General features: G+C 35.3%; 2 protein-coding genes across 11 annotated transcripts in view; both read left to right on the top strand.

Annotated features, from left to right (window-relative positions):
- Positions 1-27883, top strand: part of LOC106173525 (agrin) — a 142924-nt gene that overhangs the window by 55662 nt on the left and 59379 nt on the right. For 6 of the 10 annotated variants that reach the window (XM_086996370.1, XM_086996371.1, XM_086996373.1 and 3 more), the window contains exons 2-6: positions 1223-1258; positions 7362-7580; positions 7829-7840; positions 17521-17757; positions 24245-24457. In XM_086996370.1, the coding sequence (XP_086852496.1) occupies positions 1223-1258; positions 7362-7580; positions 7829-7840; positions 17521-17757; positions 24245-24457 (717 nt within the window). The remainder of the gene's footprint in view (positions 1-1222; positions 1259-7361; positions 7581-7828; positions 7841-17520; positions 17758-24244; positions 24458-27883) is intronic. The other 4 variants (XM_086996369.1, XM_086996375.1, XM_086996376.1 and 1 more) reach the window with 4 other exon arrangements.
- On the top strand, positions 7850-11863 carry LOC106176753 (uncharacterized). Its single transcript, XM_013559306.2, has one exon. It carries the CDS (start codon positions 9298-9300, stop codon positions 10870-10872), a length of 1575 nt encoding a protein of 524 aa, XP_013414760.2. The 5' UTR covers positions 7850-9297; the 3' UTR covers positions 10873-11863.

Raw genomic sequence — 27883 nt, 5'->3', positions numbered from 1 at the left:
ACATAACCAAAAAATTCGACAACGTAATTCTGCTACGAACTATTTTTTGGGCTCTAGAAGCTGCTCTCTTCTTCCTTTCGACGGCCGCATCATGCACACATCCTACAGGTAAGACTCTCGTCGGCAGCGCTCTGGCATTTACTGTCGCATTTTGGTACTCCGAAAAATCGAATATACTGGGTACAGCATCATCTTTTAGTTTTCTCCTTGCTTTTCCACCGCACAATTCAGCTCGCAGGTCACGTACGAAGCATTCCGGCTCGAAGTGGTCGCTACAGATCCTCGCGTGTTTTGACACTGTGCTGGGATTTTTTAACTTCAGAGAATTGAGCCAAATTTTACGTTTAGCGGCATCCGCAGGCAGGATATAATAGCAGATGTCTTTCTTATTGTAACCTACATTACGGCACCCGGGAGCAACACAACTTTGCGGCATTTGTTTTTCTGACACCTGGATGTTTAGTCGCCTACTGCATAGTATATACTATTACTAGTACAGCTGTGGGAAGCTACTCCACGGGTTACGTCACTAGAAACTGACCAATCAGAATTTTCTCATCTAAATCTCATCTTTTCTCTCTAAAACTTAAAAAGAACAATTTTTTGACGTGGATTTATAGTTTTTATACTGTAAAAAAAGCAGTGAACGCTATGTGTTCCTAGAGCGCAGTAGGCCTTTAATATATGATTGCCAACTTCCCAAGTGGGTTGCCATGTTTATGAGATTCTTATTTTCATTATAAACCATCAAATTGGTGCTTCCTATGGAATAAGCACTTCTTGATATATACATTAATGTCAGATGGCCCAGTTAAAAGTGTTTTAAGATTTTGAGTGGGTCTTTGTAAATGATTGAGATATGTAGGACCTACCTGTAGAAGTACATCATTGAACTTTTTTCTTGACAAAGGTTCTCAAGTGCAGATGTTTTTCTCTTTTATTTAAAATGAATTTTTTATTTAGGATTTAATACCTTTTTTTTTTTTACAAAATGTAAAATGGTATGCTACTTAATTAATTCTCAACTGTTGGGTGTAAATAACAGAGAGAGAAAGAGAGAGAGAGAGAGAGAGAGAGAGAATGATTGATCAAGCAAACATTTGCTTTGTTTTGAGATGTTTACTCAATAAATTTAATCTCCAAATGTAATACTTAACGAAAATAATTTGATAATATAATCAAGATTTATGAATCCATTTACAGTTCATTCTTTTATTTCCAGATATGCCATTTGTTCCCAAGCCACCACCCCCACAAGGTAAGGCTATTATTTTAATTTAATTTTAACATTCTTAGCTCACTGTTGTATGACAATTTTAGTCAAATGGCTAAAATCATCCTATTTGGCTAAAAGAAAATCAATAAGAGAGAGAGAGAGAGAGAGAGAGAGAGAGAGAGAGAGAGAGAGAGAGAGAGAGAGAGAGAAAGGGTCCTTTCTTTGATTTTCCTATCACGCCACAATGTGCACATGCACATACTTTACAAAAATCATGTAAAACCACTCTCCTCATCTCGCTTCTACCTTCATACGCACATTCCTTACAAAAAGCACGGAAAAAACCATAGCATTGACATGATGAAACCGTAATGACAGTTTAAGTGTTGATCTGCATGGGACCTCTCATTGTGGTGGATTTAGATTATTCTAAATGAGAAAATATGTCGTTTTGATTGACGTCAAGACAGTAATGGCTGTAGGTAATTGATCTGTGAGTTCCAGGACTTTTTTGTGTCCGGGCCACAGATAGGGAATGATTGTAATGTTATGATAAAAGAAATATTATGGACTTTTACGAGCTCTGGGTGAATGATGACAATTTGATATTTTTTTATTGGATGTTGTTTTCATTCTAGAAATGCCAGTGGATAAGGTTTTCAGTTGGTTTTATCCTGTAAACATTTATGAGATGGTTGCATGTTTTTGCATTAGAGTAATGCTGCGTAACTCTTGGGACTGTCACAGCAATCCTTTTTTCCAATACCATTTTTGGTTGAGAACTTGAGCTGAAAGTTAGTCTTAAATTGAAGACCTTCAGTTTTTGATCTGCTTTGACCAGAACCCTGGGTAGGAATAGGGTGCTTTCCCAGAGATTTAGATCGATATAAAGATTAAGTTTTAGATCGACCTAACTCCCTGGGGGTTCACGCTAAATTGCAGTCAGCCGAGCGGGCACCATAGTTAATTACCCCCTTACAGCTTTTAGTAGGCGGGATAGACGCTTAAGCCAGTCAAGCTGACAGTAATCTAGTGAGACTCCCCACAGGGATAGATCGATCTAAAAATCTATGGAAATGGGGTGATAGAGAAGTAGTAATCAAAAAGATTGTCCAAAGCATTATTTCTGTTTTTTTTTACTTTAACTTTTGTGAACAGGCCCAGTATTTTTATATTTGAAAATGAACTACCATACGGTCAGTTTATCCATGATTAAATTAATCCATTGTGTGAACAGACTCATATTAAGACATCTTCTTCAAGTTAGTCCAGTGTGTGAACAGACCCAAAGACATCTTCTGTAAGTAAGTTAGTCCAGTGTGTGAACATAGTCAAAGATATCTTCTGTAAGTAAGCTAGTCCAGTGTGTGAACAGACCCAAAGACATCTTCTGTAAGTAAGTTAGTCCAGTGTGTGAACAAACCCAAAGACATCTCCTGTAAGTAAATTAGCCCAGTGTGTGAACAGACCCAAAGACATCTTCTGTAAGTTAGTCCAGTGTTTGAACAGACCCAAAGACATCTTTTGTAAGTTAGCCCAGTGTGTGAACAGACCTAAAGACATGTCATGTTTGATTCAATTCTCCAGAAACCTGTCACGGATCCCTGGCCCCTTCTAATGAATAATATCCTGGATTTCTATGAAATGACAATCAGCTGAATGACGCGCTTTGTCCAAGGTTCCTTAATGTGACTGAGATGTAATTGATTTGAAAAGTTCAAGCTAGGCAGCATATACAAGACTTTAAAAACTCTGACCATTCAAAACCAACTGATTGCAGTGAAAATCATACACACAGTGCCGAATTAGACTTGGAGATCACAAAAATGCATCTGTTTCACTTTATTAGACAGTTACAACAAAATATACCAGAAATCTTGAGCATCGTTTAATTCTTTCTTTCTTTTAATTTTTGATTATGTACACCCCTTATTTCTCTGATAATCAGATAATCAAGTGATTTTTTTTTTTTTGCTAGTCACTATTATATGCATTCTTTACAACTGCCGTGACAATACTAATATAGTGTTGTCAAATCCAAAACATATTTTTCTTCCTTTCTTTTCTTTCTTTCTAATTTATTTATTAAAAACCTTTTTTTTTTTTTTGGGGGGGGGGGAGGAGATGTTGAACACTTAGCACAAATAAAATGTGCTTGTATTGACTAGAAGTACAGTGACCATCTCAGGTCATAGAGTCAAATAAAATGCTGTATACAGTGCCAGGGAGAAAGATGGTTTTATTTTCCTTATTAGAATTGATCACCTAGATAACAAATGGGCAAGACAAAAGGTCACAACAGTAACTTTAACGTGCTCCTTAATAAGTGTTCAGCACATGTCTGTCCACCTGTTGAGATGTTCATTTATTAACTTAAAAGCAAGTTTTTTTTTCTTCTCCAAGATCCCTAGTGATCTGACACATTCTCTCTGCTCATTTGCCATAATTAGTTTGGCTACCACCAACACATGCTAAGTAAATTGAATATGCAAGGCAGGGGAGGATCCAGAGATATTTTCTGACTGTCTTCTAAATTAGCTTTGTTGATCCATCCTACATTTTTGACCGTTTTCCAACAGAAAAAATAGATACCTGTCAAGCATGGCTGGGGTGGGGGGGGGGAGCATGAGGGGGTGGATCATGGTTTGGGGGGAGGGGTCTGGAGCATGGCTGGAGTGGAGATAGGAGGGGTGTTAGCATGGCTGAGGGGGTGTTGGATCATGGCTGAGGGGGTCTAGAGCATAATGGGGTTGGGGGTTTCTTGAGCATGACAGGGGGGAGGGTGGAGAGGGAGACACATTATAACATGTGGGAATTTGCAGCAGCAGTTTGTGACATGGTTTTATTTGTGTAGTTATATGTACATTTTTATCTAAAGCCTGCATCTTTTTTGTCTTTGTTTTTACTAGTTTTTTATCTTATCAGGGTAAATCTCTTCTGTTTTTATTTAACCAGTCGTAGATATAACATGTTCTTATTTTTTTTTGTGTCACCTTTTTCCATGTGGTGGTTTCCCAAAAGTAGAAAAAAAAACTACCTGTGAAATGAGATAGATGACTGCCATTTTGTGTGTGATCTTCTCAGTATTTTGTGTACCAGTAGCATTCGAGATAAAACCTGGCGCTGACAAATGAATCATTCCCGTGATTTACACTGATTGACGATAATGAGTGTAGATAACGGGAATTTTTCTCTAAATTACGTCCCTTTGTGGATGATTAGTTTACAATTCGCTTTCATTTGCCACCCAAGCATTCATGGGGGAGCAAGCCACAAGGTGATTGATTCAGCTTAATCAAATCTAAAATGGTTACCAAAGAAATGACACTATATGCCATTATATTTTGTCATTTCTCATCAGTGTGCTGCTCTTTGTGTTATGTCGAATGAGTCCTTAAGCACTTTCAAACAAAAGGAGGGTGCGGTTGATTAGTACAAAACATTTTATTTATTAAAACTGATGAAGATGGTTGATGCTGCTTATCAAGAGATGTACTGCATGCACACACCGCTGATTTAACCCATCTCGTGTATGTCCAAACCTCTCCATTTTTCCATTACTTTAATTGTTTTTCTTGATTAATTTCTTGTTTTGTGATGGAAAGGCGTGCCATTCAATATACATTATTTGAGCTGAATTAGGTGTTGTGTTTTCATAGGGGATGTTGGCAAAATGGCTTCCATTAAGACAGAATAAGCCTGATTACGTGCATGGCTTCTGTTTTCCATTTGAAAAGGAAAAAAAAAGATTATGATTGTTTTTTTTTCCAAAATAACCTAGAAACCTCTCATTGCACAGTTTGAAGTGAGTAGAATGAATATTTCTCGATTAAAGTAGTGAAGCAACACATTTTTCACAGCCGCTCTTATCCATTGGTAATAATTATGTTATAAAACTGTCCAAAAATGGTCTAAGTTACTTGACTGTAGAAAGATAAAGAATGCAGAATATTTTTAATTGAATGTTAAAAAATTAAGGTTGATGCTAGTTGTTTGTAGAACTTTTTCAAAATATATTTGAAGTGCAGTTGATATGAGTTTCTGAAGCAATCATTATCAGGAAGAAAAACAAAACATAGGCAAAACCAACATTTGTATACAGTCTGAATCTTGATGAATAAGTTATAAAGTTACCCCACATTTTTTCATTTGGGAAACAGCTTAAAAGCAATATGTCACTCTAAGTGCGCATAAAGAGCATTTGTGAGAATCGCGCAGAAAATGTTGGCCTTTCTGTAATACATATTTCCAACTGAGAGTAATATCTTAAATTACTGAAAGAGCATGTCTGGCCTGATAACTGACATAACAGCCTAATAGCTTAGAGATACTAGCAAAAGGTTTACAAATGGAAACAGCCGATCTGTCATGTTCTGGTGCTAAATTACTAAATATAGATATTTTGCACATTTTATATAAAGGTTGCTGAAATGAACTAATATTTTAATAGAATTAAAGAATGTGGATGAGGATAGCTTTTAGAAGTACTTCTCAGTTCAGCAATTTTGTCAAGATTTTTCAGTGTTAAGATTTGGGGGGAAAATATCACATTTGAACTGAACAAAAAAAGAAAATCTTATCAAGTTTAATTTGTGAATATTGACTTATAAAAAGGCAAATTGTCATGTGGGTTTACAGGTGTAGTTGGGGTATTTTTCTCAATCTTTTGTGGTAATTTTACTAAAAAGAAAAGGTAATAAAAATAAAAAAGAAAAACAACAACAAAAACAACAAGATATATTTCAAAAATAATTTAGATGCCCTGAAAAAGAAAACTGAACTTAACCCTTGTTTTTAGTAGTGTCAACCTTTCTAAACTGTCACCTGTCATTTCCTTGACCACCTCACACATACACCTGACTGTGCTATACCCCTGACCACTTCACACCCCTGACTGTGCTATACCCTTGACCAGTTCACACCCCTGTGTCATACCTTGACTGTGCTATATCCCTGACCACACTACACCCTTTTGTCACGTCCATGACTGTCATATCCCTCACCACGTCATACCCTTGACTCATGTCTCTGACTGTGTCACACACCTAACTGTGTCACGTTGGTGACTTTGTCACACCTCTGACAACTACACGACCTTGACTGTGTCACACCCCTGACTGTATCACGTTGGTGACTGTGTCACACCCCTGACAACTACATGACCTTGACTGTGTCACACCCCTGACCGCACTATACCCCAGAACATGCCAAAGTGCCCCTGTTATTATTCCCAAAGGAATGCAACACAATAATCTTTCTCATTAGATGTGCTGAATATAGAACACAGAGAGGAAAGAAAAAAATGGCTCTCCTGCTGATGGAATTGATCCAAAGCATCAAGCTAATGGAGATGTAATTGCAACCACAGAAGTATGGAATGTATGCTGTGCTGATCCAATTCACCTCATTGTGTGAAATTAGTGGCATTATGGCGAAAGAGAGAGAGAGAGAGAGAAGGTCCATTCACACTGCTAATTTTGACTGTGGTTAAGGCCTGATCGCTGTCCTATCAGGTCTAAACTTTTCTAGTGGACTATGTACCCTGACTGCTGTCCAAATAAACCAGATCGGAACTACAGTTCTATCGAAGTGAACTTTGTGTGCAGTAGTCAGATTTCGCAGGAACTTCTGACAGTATACTGATACTGATTTTATCAGACATGGCACATCATATTCAATAATATTTCTTCTCCTTGCCACGCATATTTGCAGAAATTGTAATTTTTTCTCATGGAAGTATTTCTTGGTAAAATAAATATTTTGTGCAGCATAAGAGTCATTGTTGCCAACTCTAGCCATGTTCTTCTTATTACTTTTTAATGAGAACAATAATACACATGCTAAGCAGGAAATATGATTGGTGAAAGGCTATCACTGCTAGTATCAGTGTGAACACAAAGAAAGTGGGTTTGTTTGACCACGATTCTTTCGGGGTTAACTTGCTAGTATGAATGGCCCGAGAGAGAGAGAGAGAGAGAGAGAGAGAGAGAGAGAGAGAGAGAAATTTTTAGATTAGTTCCTATTTTTGGATAGATGCCAGAGAATTTTAAAACCAACTTTTATAATAGTAGTAATTTTTCATGATGATCTGAACATTATAGCTAAAAAAATATGTAAAAATGTTATTATCACATACACATTGCAGAGCCCTGCGAGAAACTCTACTGTGCTTTTGGAGCACAGTGTTTAGTCAATGCCACAACAAACGAGCCATATTGTAAATGCATCGAGCATTGTTCCTCTGTGCATGCGCCAGTATGCGGCAGCGATGGTGTCACGTACTCGAGTGAATGTCAGATGCGCCGACTGAGCTGTGTCACGCAGAGGAGGATCGTACAGAAACTACGAGGTGCTTGTGTTAATGGTAAGGTTCTTATTTTATTTTTAACATTTAAGATATATTTTGTTTTCGTTATATTTAATCAATAATTTTCAGATTTAAATTGATAAAGACAGGATAATTATGAAATATCAGTTTAAGTTTGTTGTATTCTGTATACCTGTGGTTCTCATGATAAAAAAGGGTTTGTTATGCATATTTTTTTTAGAAATTACAATATTTTAAATAACACCATATGTATTTAAAGCATTTTGCTTTTGTAATTATTGCAGAAAGTGAAGTTGGTAAGTGTCTATTACAGACTACAGCACATTCATTGCACATGTTTAAACATTCTCACCCATGTGACAAATGTAGATAGATAAATCTATAAGATCAACTGATAAAAAATATAAAAATATTAAAAAAAAGGATATTTTTCTTTTTTATATTAGTTGATCTTATAGATACCAATTACACTCAATTTATTATAATTACCAAACTGTTGGCACTTTTCATCAGTAAATTGTGTTTGTTTTGAAGTCCCCTATTAGAGATGGATCTCTTTTATACTTCTTACATATCGAGGGGGCTTGGTTGATGCTTGTTTTTGGTCCTGTTTTAGAAGGAGATTACTAATTATGCACAATTTCATGTGTAAAGTTTCCCATTTTTTGGTTTAAAAAAGTTCTTGATAGCTGAAGGAAACTACCAAAACAAACTATGTGAATGTTGAGTATTGGAGCCTGTTCAGAACCAAGTTGATCCGCGGGCTAACTATGCCACAGATCAAATATGGAGCAACCCACTTGAAAGCATGCAGAGATTTAATTGCTCTGTCCCTGCAGGGATGGCATGCGTGAGAGGCAGGGAATCCATTGTCAAGTATATGCCATATTTGATCCGATGATCAGTTAGTCAGCAGATCAACTTGGTTCTGAACAGACCCTTGAAGTGAAAATACTGATTGCACCAGGTTGAGATTGCTTCTCAACTACCACACTGCTTGTAACACATTGCTCATTTTATGTTTGACTTGCAATTGATTTCTTACCACACTCATATGATGCAGACCAATTTGTGTTTTTATAATTCCTCGCACATATAGATGTAGATTGAATATTTGCCTATTATCTAATGATTGTGCATTTCTGCCTTGGTGAATTTATTGACAGTCCAACCCACCAAATATAGCCTCTTCTTTCATTTCTGAAAGAGGTGAATGAGGTACCGTACACTGTCAGGCATTGACTAAAAAATGTTTCGAGATTTTCTGGGAAAATCAGAATCTCATCTTATTTTTTCCCATTCTCTGCTGTCCCTGAGATTCAAAGGTTACTTATACATCAATTACACATGTTACTGGCACTGGCATTGGAGGTTATAGTATGTATGGAACTCGGGGTGAAACCCCAAACATGATAATCATCAAGGTACTAGTTGAACTTGCCATAAGCTAATATAGGCAAGTTTCCTGATCAAATTATTCTGACCTAAATTTCAATCATGGATATCATTCTGCAGATAAAGAGTTCAGTTCATGTGAATGATATCAATGATTCAGTCCACTTCATACTATATGTATCAATATCACTGTATCTTTGATAATCTGAACTGAAAGTTAGTCATATATAGAAGTAACAGCCTTCGAGAGCCCTATGGGGCTTCCTGTCACGCAGAGTTCCACCATTCCAAAGTAGGTGCTGGGAAAAAAGTGATTTTTTTGTCAACAGAGTGATAGAAAGGAGTGAACCTTAGAAAAATGTCTTGTCAAGCAGATTGTGAAGATGCAAAGGATGTATTAGATGAGCTTCAGAAAAATAGATTATCTCTTCTGTTCATTGAGAGACAATGTGCGGAGCATGTCAAAGTTCTGAAAGACAATGAAGTCAAAATTTCTCAACAGCAGGATGAAATGAGAAATACTATTGATGCTCATTGTGAGAGGGTTATAAATATTATCAGACAGCACCAAGCAAAATTACACAGCAAAGTTAACACAGTAGCTGATGAAGATATGCGTCAAGTGAAAACCAAGATGGCTGAATTGTCGTTGTTTCAGCATCAGATTGAGGGCTCCTTGGCTTTGGGCAGCAGCGTGTCACATTCCAGATCAAAAGCTGAAGTGAAAAGAGTTGCCCAACAAATCTATGACCAGACCAAACTTTTGAAAGAAAAGGATGCATTGAAACATCACCCAGTGTCTCCAAGGTCTTTAAAGTTTATTCCAAATGACAAATTCATTAAAGAAGTCACTGATGATATGACATCTCCATTAGGAATTTTAGAATTAGGGTTAACAGGAAAAGAAAATCCTGAGTCAACCGTCCAGCTGCCTGTGATGCCATCTATTGAGAGTGACATTCCTTGCAGTGTCACACCTAGCACAATCACACCTAACACATTACCGTGTAATCCAACACATTCCTGCCATCAGCCGCCTGCCACTACAGTTAGCCAGGGTGACAAATCACAACCAGATGTGGAACCAGGAAAACAAGAACCGTACGCTATCAGACCTAAAGCCACCAAAGTCCAAGAATTTAATGCTCGGTCAAAGTCAGATGCCAGTGATCCTTGGATTGCAGGTGTAGCTATTGCCAAGGACTCCACCATGCTTGTGACGGACTTCAACAACCACAAAATCAAAGTTTTCAAGAAGAGTGGCAATCTTATTTATGAATGGTCAGGGGATGGTGGACACCATCTTGACCACCCCTGGGATATTTCCTGTGGTCAAGATGGCAACATTGCTGTGGCCAGCACTGGAAATGATAGCCTTTTTATATTAGATTCCACATTCCGAGTGAAAAAAGCCCTTGTAGCACCAAAGTGCAGAGGTGTGGTATGGCTCAGTCAGAATGAGTTAGCCTTTGTGGGGGATGCCACCAAAGCAGTCACGTTGGTCAACATAAATGGGGCCAAGCTAAAAACCATCGCCATTGACAGTCAAGGAAATCAGCTTTTTGACCACCCATGGTTTCTCACCAAAACTCGCAAGAATGTGATTGTAGTTTCAGATAATGGAAAATACTGCATGTGTGGTTTAACACTAGAGGGTGATGTTGTGTTTCGATATGGTCGCAAAGGGTCTGGTGAGGGTGAAGAAATGAGCGAACCAAGGGGCGTCTGTGTTGATAAGTTAGGGAACATTATGGTTGCCGATTGGGTGACACATCGTGTTCACTTGGTGTCACCTGATGGGAAGTTTATACGTGACCTGGTTACCAAGGACGACGGGTTGCAGTATCCTAGAGGTATTGAAGTTGATAGCGATGGCCACCTGGTTGTGACGGAGTGCAAGGGAAAAATACAGATTTTCAAGTACAGAGACTAAAGTTGTATTTACACCTTATTATATTTTCAGAAAAAAAACATTGGTAAAAACAATATTTTCATGGTTTGTTTTGACCTGCCTGTTTCATTTCTCAACAAAAAATCAAATAGGAGATCATTTCGTAAATTTTACAATGTTATTCATGTGATACATGGATGGAATGCTGTTCTTATTCAGTATCCTGTGGGTCGATGGTTGCTCTTGACTAGTGTTTTTTAAAGGTCTTAGCTTTCCAATTGGATAATGGTTGTGTATTAAAATCTTGTAAAGAAAATCATCTGAATAGATGTTTCCTGTGGCACATGTCTATGTAAAACAATGAGGTGCAACCAAGTGCAGTCTAAGGATTTCAATTTTGACAGTGAAAAATGTAATGCAGTCTGGATATTTAGAACTTGTCAAATGAGATACGTGTTGTCTTTTAATTGAATTCAATAGATGAATCTGTTATATTTTACAGAAACTGCTTAAAAGAATGTCACTTGGATTGGCAGCAAGATGTAAATGCTAAGGTTATTATAATGATAGTATTTCAATCATGGAACAAATACAGATTGATCTGATTGAATTAAACCATCCTTCCATATCACTGTCTGTTATGGAGTTAAAAGGTCTTTTTGAACAATTTTGTTATTTGAAACTACAGTAAATGATAAATGCTGCTCTTAAAATGACATTTAGAAAGGCTGATGACTTTATTCTTGGAATGTAACAAGATCACTGATAGGTCAAGTGAAACTGTACTCCGGACAGTGCTTAGCTGCCATTTTCTCATTTATTCGTCTTGATTGCTTGAAACAGAATGTTTTATCAGAGTACAATATATTGTGATGACTCAATCTTTTCAATGAACAAAAATTATCAAACTTTCAGGTATATTATTTTATATTCACAAAAATTATATTTCTAGTTTGCGAGCTTTTACTGCATAAATTAGAACTATAAAGCAGCCTCTTTTTAAGTTTGTAGCTATAGAAAGCTTTGTAAAAATTAATAATAATAATGATTTTTATTGAGCACAGAAATGTTTTTACATTTAAAGGCTTTCTAACTGCTATGTAATATATATATATATATATATATATATATATATATATATATATATATATATATATATATATATATATATATATATATATATATATATATATATATATATATATATTAGTAGTAATAATAATAAATAAATGAAATAATAAATATAGCATTATACAATATGCGTTATAACAAGATACATGTAAAAAAGATCGAGTAATTACCATAATTTATTAAAAGTACACCAAGTTTCTTTTGCTGGATGCTGGTCACCATCTATTGTGAACATGCATATATTCCTGCCAATTCCATCTCCTCTAAACTTTGAAACTCAGGGGAAGGAAATGTGTCATCACCATTGATTGGTTAGGTCTTAATCCAATGAAATGATGAGATAAATTTAATTTATTTCAATATGAGAGATTAAATACACATGCTGTGCATAAATTAGTATCTGTGTGGGCAAATAAGAGCCATTAATTTTACAAGTTGTACCATTTTAATTTAAAGTAAATGCTCGATGAAAAAATTATACCATGGCACAGTGGCATTATCATTATCCTTAAAAAATAACGTTACGATCTTGCTCATTGAATTCTACTCAGGAGTGAGAAATGCTTGCTTAGCTACAGTAGATGTTCTTTATGATAAAATTGGCTGTCAGTGGAAAAGAAGTGTTAATGTATTGATCCTTGTTCTTAAATGGAAGCCGTCATGAAGATTTTGCCTGATTAGGTAAATCCATTTCATTTCAGAGAGAAGTGACGCCAATATAATACTCTTCCCAAAACAACACATGTATTTTGTTACATTTTGGCATCATGTTAGGTCAGTAAAGGGAGGTATTTGATAGTAAATTAAAGTTTGTGAAAATTAACTTCTCACAGGACTTTTGAAGGCAAATGTCCTTTTTTATGAAGTACAGATATGAACTATATAAAACTGTATGCTGCTATGGGTTAATTTTAGGATCATTTCACAAGAGTTTTCCCACTCTGTAACCCCCCCCCCCCCCCCTTGGTCTTACAAACTCAAAACTAATTGCGATTTATCTCAGAGGCATATTATCTGAATATATATATTTTTATGTCTTAATTACTGCATATTTTGCAAAACCACTTGCCTTTTCCAAGTCAGACCTTAAGAACATTAAAAAAACTCAAATAAAAGAATTTGATGCTGATATTTTTCTGCACTGAACAAGAAGACATGATGTTTTAAATGACTGGCCATTCAGTTGAGACAAAATCATCCGAATCCATTTGCAGGAACAGGTTTGCGTAATGATTTGTGAGGATGAAAAATTGCTTTTTCCCCCCAAGGAAATTTAATTTTGGTGGGTAAATCTCATATGTAGTACCTTAAACTGTTTTTAAGTATATAAAAACTAAATTAAAGTGGGAAATAAGTTTTATTGAGCTATGTAATCTGTTATAGAGGGGGGGATACTGTGGAATTACAGGTTCATATAATAAGTGCCATACTACCAAGAAATCCATTTCTGCACAAAATAATGGGCCATTACAATAATCCTATTACTACTGTGAATTCATTTTCCAAATTGTTTATCAAGGATTGTTCAGCAGAATGCCACATGAATCATTATTATATGTGAATTGTTCATTTTAATCATTTATTAATTGCATCTTAATGTCATAACTATAATTGCTCATTTATACCATCAGTGACAATCAAATTGAATGGCAGCATTTCATGCTTGTATTCATCATCATATTTTCATGTATTTAGGTGACATTTTGCTATTGACAAATTATATTGTGAAATTATAAAGATGTACAGTATGATGAACAGATTTACCTCCAAGGCATTAATTCATTAATAAATATATAACAAAAATTATGAAAACTAAAAGGTTTCATGGATGTGTAATTAATTTAACCAATCCCATTTTGGCCAAATTGTTGCAGAGGGATAATATCTTGAGTAACATGACTTGTACATAATTACATGTATGTCAGCGATTCTGTATAAACATGCACCTTAAAGCCCATAGCATGTTTAAGCGATCTCATTGTTACACTTCTTCTTTACAAAAAAATTCAATCTGATTATACGCAGGCACCACATACATCTGTGCACATTCTGATATAAAGATAGTGACATTTCCTTTAACATTCTTTTGATAAAGGGAGTATATAACTGTAGGGTCTCGGTATAAAGACATTGGCATTCACAGTCTAGTTGGCTTCGAAGTGCCCCTATGTTCTTGAAAAGAGGGCGGCTGAGTTGAATTCAGGTGTCAAACTTGTGGCATGGTCTAGTTTGGTTTACTCAAGAGCTGAGAGCATTGACTTTCAGTGTTCTCTATGTTGAAAGAAGGATCTTCATCAATGGCTGATATACAGATATTATGAATTGGTGGTGTAATTTCTTATTTCGGAGAAGTTTCTCTCATTTCAAAGGTCAGATAATGGCACCAATCAATGTTGACATTTACCTGCACAGTTATGAGACTCCTTAGAAGTTAAAATATGACTGGGTTCCCATGCCTAGATCGATCCAGTGGCATCCGTCTAACTCCTTGGGGAGTCTCACTAAATTGCTGTCAACTAATAGGCTTAAATGTCTGTCACGCCTACCAAATCAGCTAGGGGGTAAAGATAATTACCCCCTAACAGTTTTAGTAGGCGTGACAGATATTTAAGCCGGTTAAGCTGATAGCAATTTAGTGAGAATGAGAATGATCCCTAATAGTGGCCATTAAGAAACAGAAGATCCAAGGATCTTCTGATCTATGGATCAAATATGGCAGACCCTACATGAAAGAAGAGCCGACTAATCCACTGACGGTCTTCCTGCCTCCACACGGGATCTAGCAATTAAACCTCAGAGCCGTGGTTTAAGCCATTTAAAGGCGTGTATGTAGGTGGATAGACCATCAGCAGATTGATTGGCTCTTCTTTCATGTAGGGTCTGCCATATTTGATTTGTGGATCAGCAGATCCTTGGATCTTCTGTCTGGAATGGCCTCAAAATGTTTATAATGATTGTGCCCCACTCTTAATAGTATTTTGTATGTTTCTGAGGTCTAATATATTGATGGGCATCATGGGAGTTCTTTCTGTAGTGCCACAATCGTGTAATCTACTTGTGAAAAGTGCTAGGGAAGAGAGAGGAACAATTATAATGCATTATTAAAGGCAATAGACATAGGAACCCCCATACCATTATTATGCCATTTCAATTTTCTCAACATTGTCACTAACTGTTAAAGACCTGTTCACACGTGATGCGGTTTGGTTGGTTTTGAATCTTAAAAATGTGATTTTTAAAAAATTTAAAGAATTTATATAACTGCTTCGTGAAGTGCTATACTCAGAATGGTGGCCTTTCGAGGCAAGTGTAAGGTCTGAGAAAATTTACTTGATTACTATCAGCACCTTCAAAACTGAACCCTTATGTAATTTAGACAAATTTAAAAGCAAATATCCACCATTTACTGATGTGAATATGCCCCTATTTTGATGAGTTATTTATCTTATATTCTCTATATTTTTTTCCCGCACACTGGTAATTGCACACAGAAGTGGATATTGTCACTGAAATGCTAATCCTGTGACCACTTTGCTGGTTTGATTACAATTAGAACGGTTGACATATTTCAGACTTAACCAGATTCGGTCCAGTCAAGACCAGTGTGAACTGAACTGTAATTGCTTCTTCTCTATTCACGGTTACAGTTTCAGCTGAGCTGGTTCAAAGTGAATGTTTTTGCATGAGTACCATTCCCTATAGAGATTTCATCCATTTTTAATCATTATGGTGATGCTGTTGATGCCGCAGCTCTACTTTCAGGTTTGTCTTAATTGTCCTTCACTTTGTGAATGGTCTGCTAATCCTGCAGAAACTGCCAGACTCGCCCAGTATAGCTTTGGGGTATGTGTATAAGATATTTAATCTTCCAAATTTTTTTTGAAAATCTTCACTTGTGCGAAAGAAATTTGACTTAGCAAATGTCAGTGCCATCGGAGCAGACACATTTTTATTTGACTCTTCGCTCTTCAGAGGAAGGGATGTCAGTGTAATTGTAAACTTACATGACTGGTTGGTGTCTCCTGGGGCCTAGGAGACTTCAGGTGTTAAATATTACTTTTGTTTTTTGAATCATTGACCTCAAGGAAGGAGTGCTGCTGGAGAACGTTAAATCTACCAATGAAATTCCTGAAAAAACCTCCTCTGATCGAGCACACAGCTTGTAGAGAAAATGCATATTTTTCACAATTTGTGCTTTTTCTCAAGGAATCACAATCACTGATCCAGATTCGAAACAGAGAGAATCCAGGTTTTGTTGTCTGAGTATTTTTTTTTCTTAAATTCTACCTCAACACGAAGGAAGCATTCTCTTTTAAAATGCAGATAACACTAAAGAGAACTCACTCGTAGTAGATCTGAATTTAGTTTCCTGGAATTTTAGGAGCATTACTTTTTTGGGGAGTTGCGCAACTTGCCTCCTCTTCAAGTTACGTATCCCAGGAGCAATAAGGATTGAACTTTCAGGTTTTTTTCTGGATTGCTCTCGATCCACATAAAAGATTCATCGCAATTTCTTCATTATTTGGCTGTGCTGGTGGCTCATTTCCCATAATCCTTCGGGATTTGCCAGGAATTTTTGTGAGACAAGGAGACCTGCAAATCTCACGCAATGGGGACTTGAATGAATCAATTAATTTACCTAGGATTATCACCAGGAATCATTGGAAAATGCAGGAGATCTGACTGATAATTTTTCTGGAAAGATCTATCCAAGAAGAAACGTCTGCTTGCTGCCCTTCCTGGAGAAATACAATGTAGATGCCAAACATCAGAATAGATTAAGGATACATTTATTCATATGCCTCTCTCAAAATCTTTAACAACTTTTCATCATTTATATATGTATCGTCTGATCTATTGAATACAGATATTGCACTTACCAAGTATATTATGAAGAGGAATTTGGTAGAAATTGAATAAAGGACTAATTATGAGCAACACATATTAGTCCAAGTTTTAAAAACCTTATTCTTGGTTTTTCATTAATTACTGAAAGTCCCTTAAATTACTTTCAATTACTAAAAGTCACTGAATGAGGAGATAATATTTGACAGGTAATTTTGCATGGAAGGCAGACACATACATAATAAATTTAGAACACAAATGCACCTACCACCAGTCTCTCCAATATCTCTTAATCTGATTACCTCACGGGAAGTTTTCCGATAGTTAATTGTATTTAATTGGGCTCTGGGACATGACTTCATTGACCAAAAGGACGAGAAGCAAAAATTCAGATCAGCGGAGGTTAAGTGACGTTGTTACCGTGTTGATTAATTCCGAGAAGCGTATGGGGGATTGTTGAGCCACCTGAGGGCTTCTCGCTATCCTGACAGTGATCTGAATTACATTAACTTCTTCCGAGTGTCAGTCACCACTTATAAAGTTGGCTGGTGAAAGTCTATTGATTATCATTCACTTCACAATGAACAATGAAGTTTCATTCGGACACATTTTCTGATCTGGTCATTCAGTGTTGGTCCGTACACATATTGCATAAATATGGACCTCTCCTACTGTCATTAGTTGCAGTCTCACAGTGCTGTTATCTTTACGAAGGTATCGAGGATCCGTGTAAAAATGTGACGTGCCCCTTCAAGGGAGTGTGCGTGCCTGCAGAAGGGGGAATGGAATACCAATGTCAGTGTCCGAGCGTGTGCTACAGTTATGGCGACAGCTTACAGGATCGTGAAGTATGCGGCTCAGATGGGAGAGACTATAAAAATGAATGTGAGATGAACGCCAAGGCATGCAGGAACCAGAGTGACCTCAGGGTGCTATATTATGGAAAATGCAGTAAGTTTTACTATTTATTTTGTAATGGGGATTTCTTTTCCAGATTTCAAGTTTGCTTTTGAGTTAATTGATGAGAAATATTGGCCACAATGATTTTCTTATCAAGAGTATATTTTATTCAAGATTTATATATATAGTTGCACTTGGATGGGATGGAACCAGGAACTTAAATTTATTGATTTATTTGATTCATCAATGCAGCTCTTTTATTTTAGAGTATATACTCTATATAGGTATCTTAGACTATATCAAAATGATTCATTTAGCTAATTAGATACAAGCATATGGAAATTTAAACTGTCACGATAATCATAATATTTTATTGGATACAACTACTGTGCCTGTAGATTGGACAAACATCATGGTTAAGTCAAATGTCTGTCATCAGTCAGTGGGCAAATCTACAGTCCAACAGAGATAAATCAACCATTTCAGCAGACCATGAGATAAGGATGCATGATGATAGTGATCTAACCCTTCTTTTTTCCTGCTCACTGGGATTGTTATTGAATTAAATCAAGAGCTGTGCTCTTGGGCCTGTTTATTGAAAGGACAGAAATTTGGTTGAAACTTTTACCAGTAGACCAAAATTTTAGCATAAAACTTTGACACAGAGATTGATCTAAATATTATAATTTAAATTATTACTGAAAAGTATTTCACTTATATGAAATGTTGCACCCACTTAATAACAAGAAAGTAATTGCTAATTTTTTTTTAGATGCGAAACAGTTGCGATACAGTAGATTTATCATGAATTGAAATAGAACAAAATTTTGATCCAAAGTTCTGATATGAAACAGCCCCAGTTGTGGGGACCATTCCAAAAAGTAATAGTTTGGGTTACTTATTACCAACTTCAGTAGCTAAAGTTTGAGTATTAAATCTTTACACAAAATAAAGGAGGTAATTTTCGAGACAAAGTTGAGTGGAAATGAAATTTTGTTGAGGTGAAGTGAAGACAGTTGTTTCCGCAATTTTTGTGTCAAGTTTTGTGACAGGCACTTTATCTGACTTAAACCATGATTGGAGCAGAAAACAAAATGGCTGGCCACATACTCTATACTGTGTGCTCGCGCATTGATCTGTGTTGTGACAAATAAAAAAAAAACATGTTATGGTATGTTTTCTGCTTGATCAGTTGCTTAATGGAGCGTAATTTTACTGTAGATTAATATAATGTTACATCGTCACACTGGAAATTGGTCCACCCTTTTTCCTGTAAATTACTGCATCCTTGGAAATGTGATTGATTCTGATGTCTCAATTAGTTGAATGTTATGCTTGATTATTATTGAAGTTACCGGTAATTATTATGTCATTATTATATGAGACTTGATTGAAATATATTGTACACACCATGTAGCAGATATGGGGTTGTGTTTAGTCATATTAAATTATGGAATTTAGTTTCATGATCAGGGTTTTATACATTGTAAAATAGGCATTTGTAACTGTGCTTGTATGTGTGTTTGTTTTAGTGTATGTGTGTGTGTGTGTATGTGTGTGTGTGCGTGTGTATGCACATATGTATGGGCCCATGTGCACATGCATGTGCATGTCCCAAATTCTCATGCACATGTATGTGCTTTTGCTTGTACATGTATATGTCAGTATGTTTGTAATCATGTTGGCCTGAATTTTTTATTCATTTGAATACATTATGGTTTGTCTGACTGTGCTATCTCACATGGTATGTGTAATTTTTTATTAGTTACACATATGGCATATAGTAAAAACAAAATATCTCAATTGTAGCAAAAAATAGTGAATGCTATACATTATTGTGTGAAAATGGATGATGGAAAAATGTAGTGATGGTTTTTTAATCCAAAATTTTTAATGAGCCAACAGCGATTTGATTGCAATTCCTATCCTTCCTACTGCCCCAATTGTGATTTCACCCATTCGTCATTAAGTCATTGTGCTGAACTTTGATCCCTGAACTTTTGGATTACTTCAAATTTATAATAGAAAAGTTGAAGTTTGCAATTTAGCATCTCTTCTCTTAGTGATTAACGATTCGGAAACATTTTTCTTAAATCTAATTGGAACACTGTTCATTGCTGTTTCTGTATGGCATAGGTGTTTGTGTGTGTAACCTCCCTATATGCTCAACATACACATATTCAAGGTATACAGAGAAGGCAAAATCAATTGAAATTGAGTTTCTTTACATTCAAGTAGTATTATTATATTGTTTAATGCAATTTGCTGGCTGCTCCCTGTCTTGGAAACTATGCTGTTTTGGCACTGCAGAACAATTGTGTCTGCCTTCCATTGCCAATTGAATTATATCAGATTTGAGTGTTGGCCTTGAGATTCATTGATCTAGCTCAGGTCAAACCAATATTTTATTCATTAATAAATTAACTCAAATAAGGAAAAAGGAACCCTATCAGTTATACTGTACATCTGTGTGCATGTATTTTCCAGGCCTATGACACAACTTATTGAATACTGTTTTTAATCTTCCATGATGACCACTTCTTCAATGTCTGTATGTCTAGGAGGTCATTCAGAACAGAAGATCCAAGGGTCTACTGATCCATGGATCAAATATGGCAGACCCTACATGAAAGAAGAGCTGACTGATTCGCTTATGGTCTCCACACCTCCACATGTACCATCCTTGTGGGGGCCTAGCAATTAAACCTTGAAGCCAAAATTTAATCTGTGTGGAGGCGGGGAGACCATGAAAGGATAAGATGGTCTTGCTTTCATGTAGGGTCAGCCATATTTGATCCGTAGACCAGTAGATCCGAGGATCATTTGTTCTGAATGCGACCAATGTGTCTAGTTCTCAAGTCTGTATGCCAGAAACAGGTGTTCTCAGTTACAATTAATTGGCAAAAGGGATCCATCAACTGTTTTCCATTTTTTATGTACAGACATTGATTTGCTGTGATATTGGCTATCACTCTGAGATGGTTAGTGTATGTTATATGATCCTGTTAATAATAATTTGAAGAACTTGAACAACAGTTTTGGTTTAAAATAATTATACTGTTTATGGAAAACTACATGGATATAAATTTGTAGCACATGCTGTTTTGATATTGAAAATATGGTCAATGTCTGTACATACCTTTTTAATATAGCTTTTGCTGTCTTATTATACAATGTTGAAATAAAGTAACAAACTGCCTTATTAATAAGCACCACTCTATATAATAATGGTACCCTCAATATAAAAGAGTGCAGCTAAAAGAAATTTAAAAAAAAACAACAAAAACTTACACCCCAATTAGAATATGTTGAAGTACAGTTTTTTTTATTGTATCTTGTAGGATGGTAATGAAAAAGCAAATAATCTCTTAAGAAACTAAACATGTTTTTTTAAACCTATTTTTATCACTGATTATAATGTTTTTTTCCTTTTGTGCATGTACCCATGCCGTTTTTTCCAGTCTGATGCATACATTTACCACCGGATGTAGACATCATCCATTACTTTTTTCCTTATCTGATAAATGCTTCCCATTCAATTTCTGTGCCAGTTGAATGTGATTTGATTACAAGGATACTGTGTCCTTCCTGTCTCTTCTACAGTGTATTTAGAAATGTTATGAATGTAGACATGAATTTTATCTCAAGTTTGGCCAGCTTCAAAATAATAAAACTATTAACTTGAAAAATATTATAGTAGTAAAATAGATTTGAATTTTGATTTTAAATCTTTAAAGACTTTGGTAAAATTATAAGATGAGGATGGCTTTACAGTGCCTTACGGGTCTTACATAAAGACATGAGACCAGAACATTGCATGAATGAATGGAGGAAATGTAAGGAACAATTTAAGGAATAACCTCATGATAAAAGAGCAATAAGAAAACCAACCACATCATTTTTCAAATATGAACCCTGTGTTAATGCAATAATAAATACAGGATTAAAATCAAAAAGGTTAAGATCATTTAAAGGATTTTTTTCTTCTTTTAGTAGTCCAAATCTTTTTTAAATGTTTTCCTTTTTCCAGATCCATTATTACCATAAGATGATTATCTTGAGAAAAAAATTAATAAAGGGAACTAGTTTCTCTTGTGAAATTAGTCTTTGGATATTAAGGAAAAATTGTAAATTTTACAGCTAGTAGATGGATGATTTTTGTACAAAGAAGAATATTGGAAGAAAAAGGAAGGCAATAGAACTATGGATCATGATCCTCCATATACCACAGCTGTAGAATTGTTGCTAACCACTAATCTAATGAAACAGCAGAAGAAGTTGCCTTTTTTTGTAATGTTACTCTTTTATTTTAGGCATATGGGAATTGTAAGTGAGGAAGATTGACGATTTTCAAGCATTTTTAGATCTGAATGGGCAATTTAGTTCTTGCAATGCATCTGTACCATGTTTTCTCAGGTCACCAAGGTACTAATTTTTGTCTCACACACACACACACACACACACACACACACACACACACTATGGTAATGATTTTGGGGTGCTTTTACTACACCGAATAGAATTATAGATTATAGCCTGCTTTTTAATGTTGTTGCCACCAGTCAATAAAATTGTTCAAATTTTAAGAAATTATGACTCTAAAAATACAGTATCTGTAAAATTCACTATTTTGCCCTCATTGAAAAGATTGATTTATTACCATAATACAGCTTTCAATATTAAACAAACCCTTTTGGGAGATGGAGAGCAAGAACCACCTTTTTTGCCAATGGAGATCCATTCTGAATCCAAATCTGATCTAGGTTCTATATGACATTCTTTCAAGTCACCAAGGTACTCATTTTCACACAGACACGTGTGCGCGCACACATGTACACACATCCATAGACGGAAAAGTAATAATAAGTGCAGTTTTTAATAAACAAACCCCTTAGGAGATGGAGTGCAAGAACCACCTTTTTGCCAGAGAAGAATTAAAATTTAGGTTAAAGTTGTTTCAGTGAAGGGAAGGAAAGTCCAATTTTTCTGAAAAAGAAGCTTCTTCCCCTTCTTTGAAATTGCTGGTTGTAGGCCAGTTAGATTATCTGCGTATCTGTGTTGAGTTTGTGTGTGTGTGTGTGTGTGGGGGGGGGGGGGGGGGGTATGTGTGCACTGTATGTACACATGCATATGTATGTGTGTGAATGTTATGGTTACCTATTTTGAAAGCATAACTAGTTAAAGGCAGGCAATAAACTTCACTAATTCAAGACTATCTGGAATATCCCCAAATTGATTGAAACGATATGGCTGGGACAGAACCTTCAGCTTGAGCAGTTTACCTTGTAATTTTTCACCAGCCTATGCCCTTGGCAATTATGTCAAGTGAGCAGTAATTAACCAAGGCTAATTGTTGTAATCATGGGGCTAGATCAAGCTGCCCTAAATATACATATTAAAATCCATGATTTTTGTGATTTTGCGGTATTAACCCCAACAGAACGTCTCTGTACACTATACTCCCACACAGTGATGGTGATAAGAAGTGTAAGCTGTCTAGATCGCTTATGGTTTAAGCCATCTTTAGTCACCTTAGCTGGCAGTTGTACTTGCATAATCAACTTTCCTGAGTGCCTAAGGTGTCGATGTACTACTAGAGTGGTGTTTATATAATGTTCACCAATATGTATGCACATTCTGAGAAGAGTTTTGTTGCATTGGCAAACCTGGCTATGAAGTCTTAAAAATGCAGTGTTGGTATCCCAATGTTATTTTATTTAATTTTTGAACAAATTGAATTTGACCTGCAGGAGTACTGAAAACAATTGTTTCATTGGTTATAATCTCTTATGCAGTTATTTTGCTAACCCTAAATGTAAAATGTAATTTATTTCCCAGACAATTTTTGTAGTTATTTTCATAGATAAGACATTTTCTTTCAGTGACCTGAAAAATGTTTTTATTTATCATTTTTTCTTAGTTTGTAATTAATGACAATTCCATTTTGAAGTAATTTTGAATTGTGTTTAATCGAAAGCAGTCATGGAATATATAAAACACCTTTTTATAATCTTCTTTTTATGTTGGTGAATAGCACGTTTTTTTTTTTTTTTTTTTTTTTTTTTTTTTTTTTTTTTTTTTTTGTAGAAATATTGAAAGTATTAAAACCTTGGATTGATTTCTTGCATATAAGTAATGATTTCATTTAATAATTTAAAAAAAATTTTTTTTCATTTACAATTGTTTAATTTAATTTGTTGCTTATTTTATCATTTGGCATACATGATTAAGCTTTTCCTCAGAACTATGGAATTTTGAGATTATTAGTTGGATTCTCGTGTCAGGATTAGCATGTCATTTTATTTAATTTTGGCTGAGTTAATATGTTTCAATCTTTTTTTTCATCATGAATACTTGGTTGAAAATTGGTTGTGTATTTTAGCATTTAGCATAAATAATTAAGCTTTTTCCTCTGAACCATGGAATTCTGAGATTTTTAATTTGATTCTCATGTCAGGGTTAGCATGTCATTTTATTTAATTTTGTCCCTATTAGTATGTTTCAAACTTTTTCTTTTTTTCTTAATTAATTTATTTAGATCCCTGTAAAGACCACAAATGTAATGCAACAGAAATGTGTCAGTTGGACTCAAACCGAAAACCTGTGTGTAAATGCGGTGGACTGTGCTCTTCTGATTTCGCCCCCGTGTGTGGTACGGATGGAAAGACATACAGTAATGAGTGTTTCCTGAAACTCGAGGCATGCAAACAGAAGAAGGAGATTCATGTATTTTTCCAAGGAAAATGTGATGGTAAGAAAAAATTCTTTTGTGCAAAATCTGCAGTTTTTTAAATCCTGATTTGGGATGCTATTTTATAGATCTGGCTGACATATAACAAAAAAGTTGACTCTACACAGTTATATTTCTTTTAATATCTCCCACTGAAATAACTTGAATCATTCTCTCTCTCTCTCTCTTTCTCTCTCTCTGACACACAGGCAAGAACCTGTTCCAAGATATTTCCATTTCTAAAGCTGCATTGAATTTGCAAGAATTTGTGGGAATTTGTGGGACGAGGTGAAATTATAGCTTTTCATTGAACTACAGTACATGTTGGGCATGTCATCTTAGAAAGCAATGCAAAAGCAACATTTGTTTCTGTACATTGTGGAAATAGACTTAAGTTAACAGAACTTATAATATTCTGTCACTTTTTATTCAATGATGCACTATGCTTGCTAGTGTGCCATTATTTCTAACCCCACTCTCGTTCAGATCCCAAGTTTCATTTGATCATATGCGTGAGACCTTGTCCTAATTATTATACACAGGATGCTTCCCATTAATGTTACTTTCCAGGATAAAGCTTAAAACAGATTATGTGGAAAAAAAGTGAATGCAGCTTAATTCTGGGAACTGTTTGAGATAAATTGATATATTGTCCTGTTTAATGGCAAGAAAAAATTGGCAAATGTTTAGGTAGGACCAACAATTACTCTTATATAGTGATCTGCTTCAAATCTTGAATATTAAAACAAATTTGAATGCAGTTTTCTTCTGGTACCTGTTTGACTTGAAAACTGTTTGAGCCCTGTGATGGTCTAAACACTGTGACCATATTTTGTCTCTTATGATTCAGGCTAAATCAGTACTAAGTCCCTTTGTTAAATGATGTATTGTATCTGTTATATAACAAAAAAAAAAAAAAAAAATGGAAAATATTTTGGACCAATAATCACTCTAAAATAGGGGACTACACCATATTTACTGGCAGCTTGAATGAATAAAAAACACCAAAATTTAGTTTTACAAGTTGAGTAGGAGTTGAAATCAACTTTTGGTTATTAATTCTTTTGTGAAACTGAAGGGAATATGTTTATACTTTCTCATTAGCAGGTTAAACCTAAAACACATGATCATGTTAATGCAGATAAGAACGGAAGCGCTTTGCATGTACTTGTATTATGAACGTGGGAAGAACTAAGGTAAAAATGTAATATCATGGCTATGGAACCACAACAATGCAGATGTTTTCACTCATTTGTGGCATGAGTCACATTGGCGTCATCTGTTAATTAAATTGGAAGCAGAGGAGGACTGTTAAAAGTAAAATAATTTAATTGTCAGTTACTGAGTATGCATCACATAATACACAGGGGGCCCAGAGAAGCAAAAAGTGGGACGTGTGTGTGTGTGTGTGCGTGGAGGGGGTGGGGGTGGGGTCTTTGATATAAATGGAAAGATATTTTCTTATCTTTTTATCCAGACTGGGAGTTTTTCTGTATATATTGTGAAAACAGTTTATGTTCACATTGTTTAATAAAAATAAATTGCTACTGAAATATATTATTGTTATACCCGTTAAGATGAAAAGGGAGACAATTTTTAATTAAGATTACAGTGACTGTCGTTATGATAAAACGGGACATTCTTTCATGTGTGCACACTTCGGGATCACATACAGCACAAGTATTGCCAATATTGTTTTTTTAGTAACCCAGCATATCTTTCCACGCCTTCTAGATCGGACTTTGAGTCCGAGGAACCCGCTGCAGCGCACAAGCAATCCTGGTAACTGCACAGTTTGTGCCAATTTCTGCACCTTACTATTAATAGCTATGCACTGATATGTAGTTGTGGCACTTTGTTATATATTGTTACATATTGTAACACATTGTTATGTTTATTGTCATGCATTGTTATTTTCATATATTAAAGTGCATTTTTACAGGTAAATTCAGAACCTGTTTGGCAACATTGTAATACATTGTTTCATGTATTACATTGTTACTGCTATAAAGATGCAATGTTACAAGCAGTACAATTGTTATTCTGCACTGATTGTGACACTTTAACATAACACATTGTAACATTTACTGTTATTAATTGTTGCTTTTATATTAAGTGTATTTTTACAGGTAAATTCACCCAATTTGCAATTTTGTAATAGAATATTATATGCATTGAGTTACATTGTCATAATTAAATAAAGATGCAATGTTATACATGCAGTTTGATACAAAGTTGCATACATTATCAGATGATGTAACTTTGCTTTACAGTAAAAAAAGAACATGAATATGATATTTGATCTTGATGTACTAGTAAAGTGACATCCATTTAGTATGATGCTGATTCTAGTTTGTTATATTTTTATATTGTCACTTGTATTTAAATACTGTTACTGTGGTTTTGGTAAATGTGAGTTTCTGTCCCTCACCAAAATTCCCCAGAAACTTAAATTTGTTCTCTCTTTTTTTCATGTTATAATTAAGAAGTAACATGATCGGATTAATAAGACCACGTTTAACTTAAAAAGAAAATTTGAATTTTATGGACTGTTTCAGTTGTTTTAGATATGCCCAACAAAGTTAACTGAATGAAAATTTGAGAATTCAAACTTAAATGTCTCGTTTTTAACAAGATCTCGTATCGTAATCTTATAAAGTCTTACTGGCCCTTCAGTTTTGCTAGAAAGCTGCATCCTAAAGAGAATATCATATCCTAAATGCAAACCAGAATCCATATTTTACCACATTTTCTCCATGTTCGAGCACTAATTGACACAGTGCAGCTTCTCTGTTTCCATTAAACCAGGACAAATGAAGACGAATCTGCTTTTTATAGAGATGTACTTCCATTTTTATCTACTCTGCTGATGGAAGGATGTTTGCATTATCTGAATATAGCACATATTGTCCATTAATTATATCAGGCAGCAGAACCAGTGCTAACGTATGTTTAAGGGCCTGTTCAGAACCGGTTTGAGTCATGGATTTGAAAGCTTGCTGCGTAATCCACTGGAGGAATTCTTTAAAGTGATTTACACGGAAAGTGGGTCGGCCATATTTGATCCGTTGATCAGTTAGTCCACTGATCATCTGTTATTTTGGTACACTGCATTACCTTACATTTATTCTTTAGATGATGGCAAGTTATAACAACATAAAGCAACTGGACTTGATACATTGGGATGATGTGCTTGGCATTTTTCTTGTTATGTTATAATATTTTTTTTCTGAATTAAAAAACAATGATCTTTATTAATCTCTACAATTATGTTCAAGCAAGAGTGAAATTTATGATCAAACCCCTATATAGGTAGACGTCGGTAAAGAGGTAATGGACTTTTTATTGCATTTTGCCCAACTGCTCCAAGTATTTCACCATGATTATTTATCTAACTATCATAATTATAATGTCTTTTTGGAGTACCAGGGCATTTAAATGTCTGTT

Source organism: Lingula anatina, chromosome 9 (genome assembly GCF_051362555.1).
Source record: "Lingula anatina isolate TDL-2025a chromosome 9, LinAna3.0, whole genome shotgun sequence".
Taxonomy (NCBI): domain Eukaryota; kingdom Metazoa; phylum Brachiopoda; class Lingulata; order Lingulida; family Lingulidae; genus Lingula; species Lingula anatina.
The sequence above is the reverse complement of the archived record's forward strand: the minus strand, read 5'-3'. Positions and strand labels throughout refer to the sequence as shown.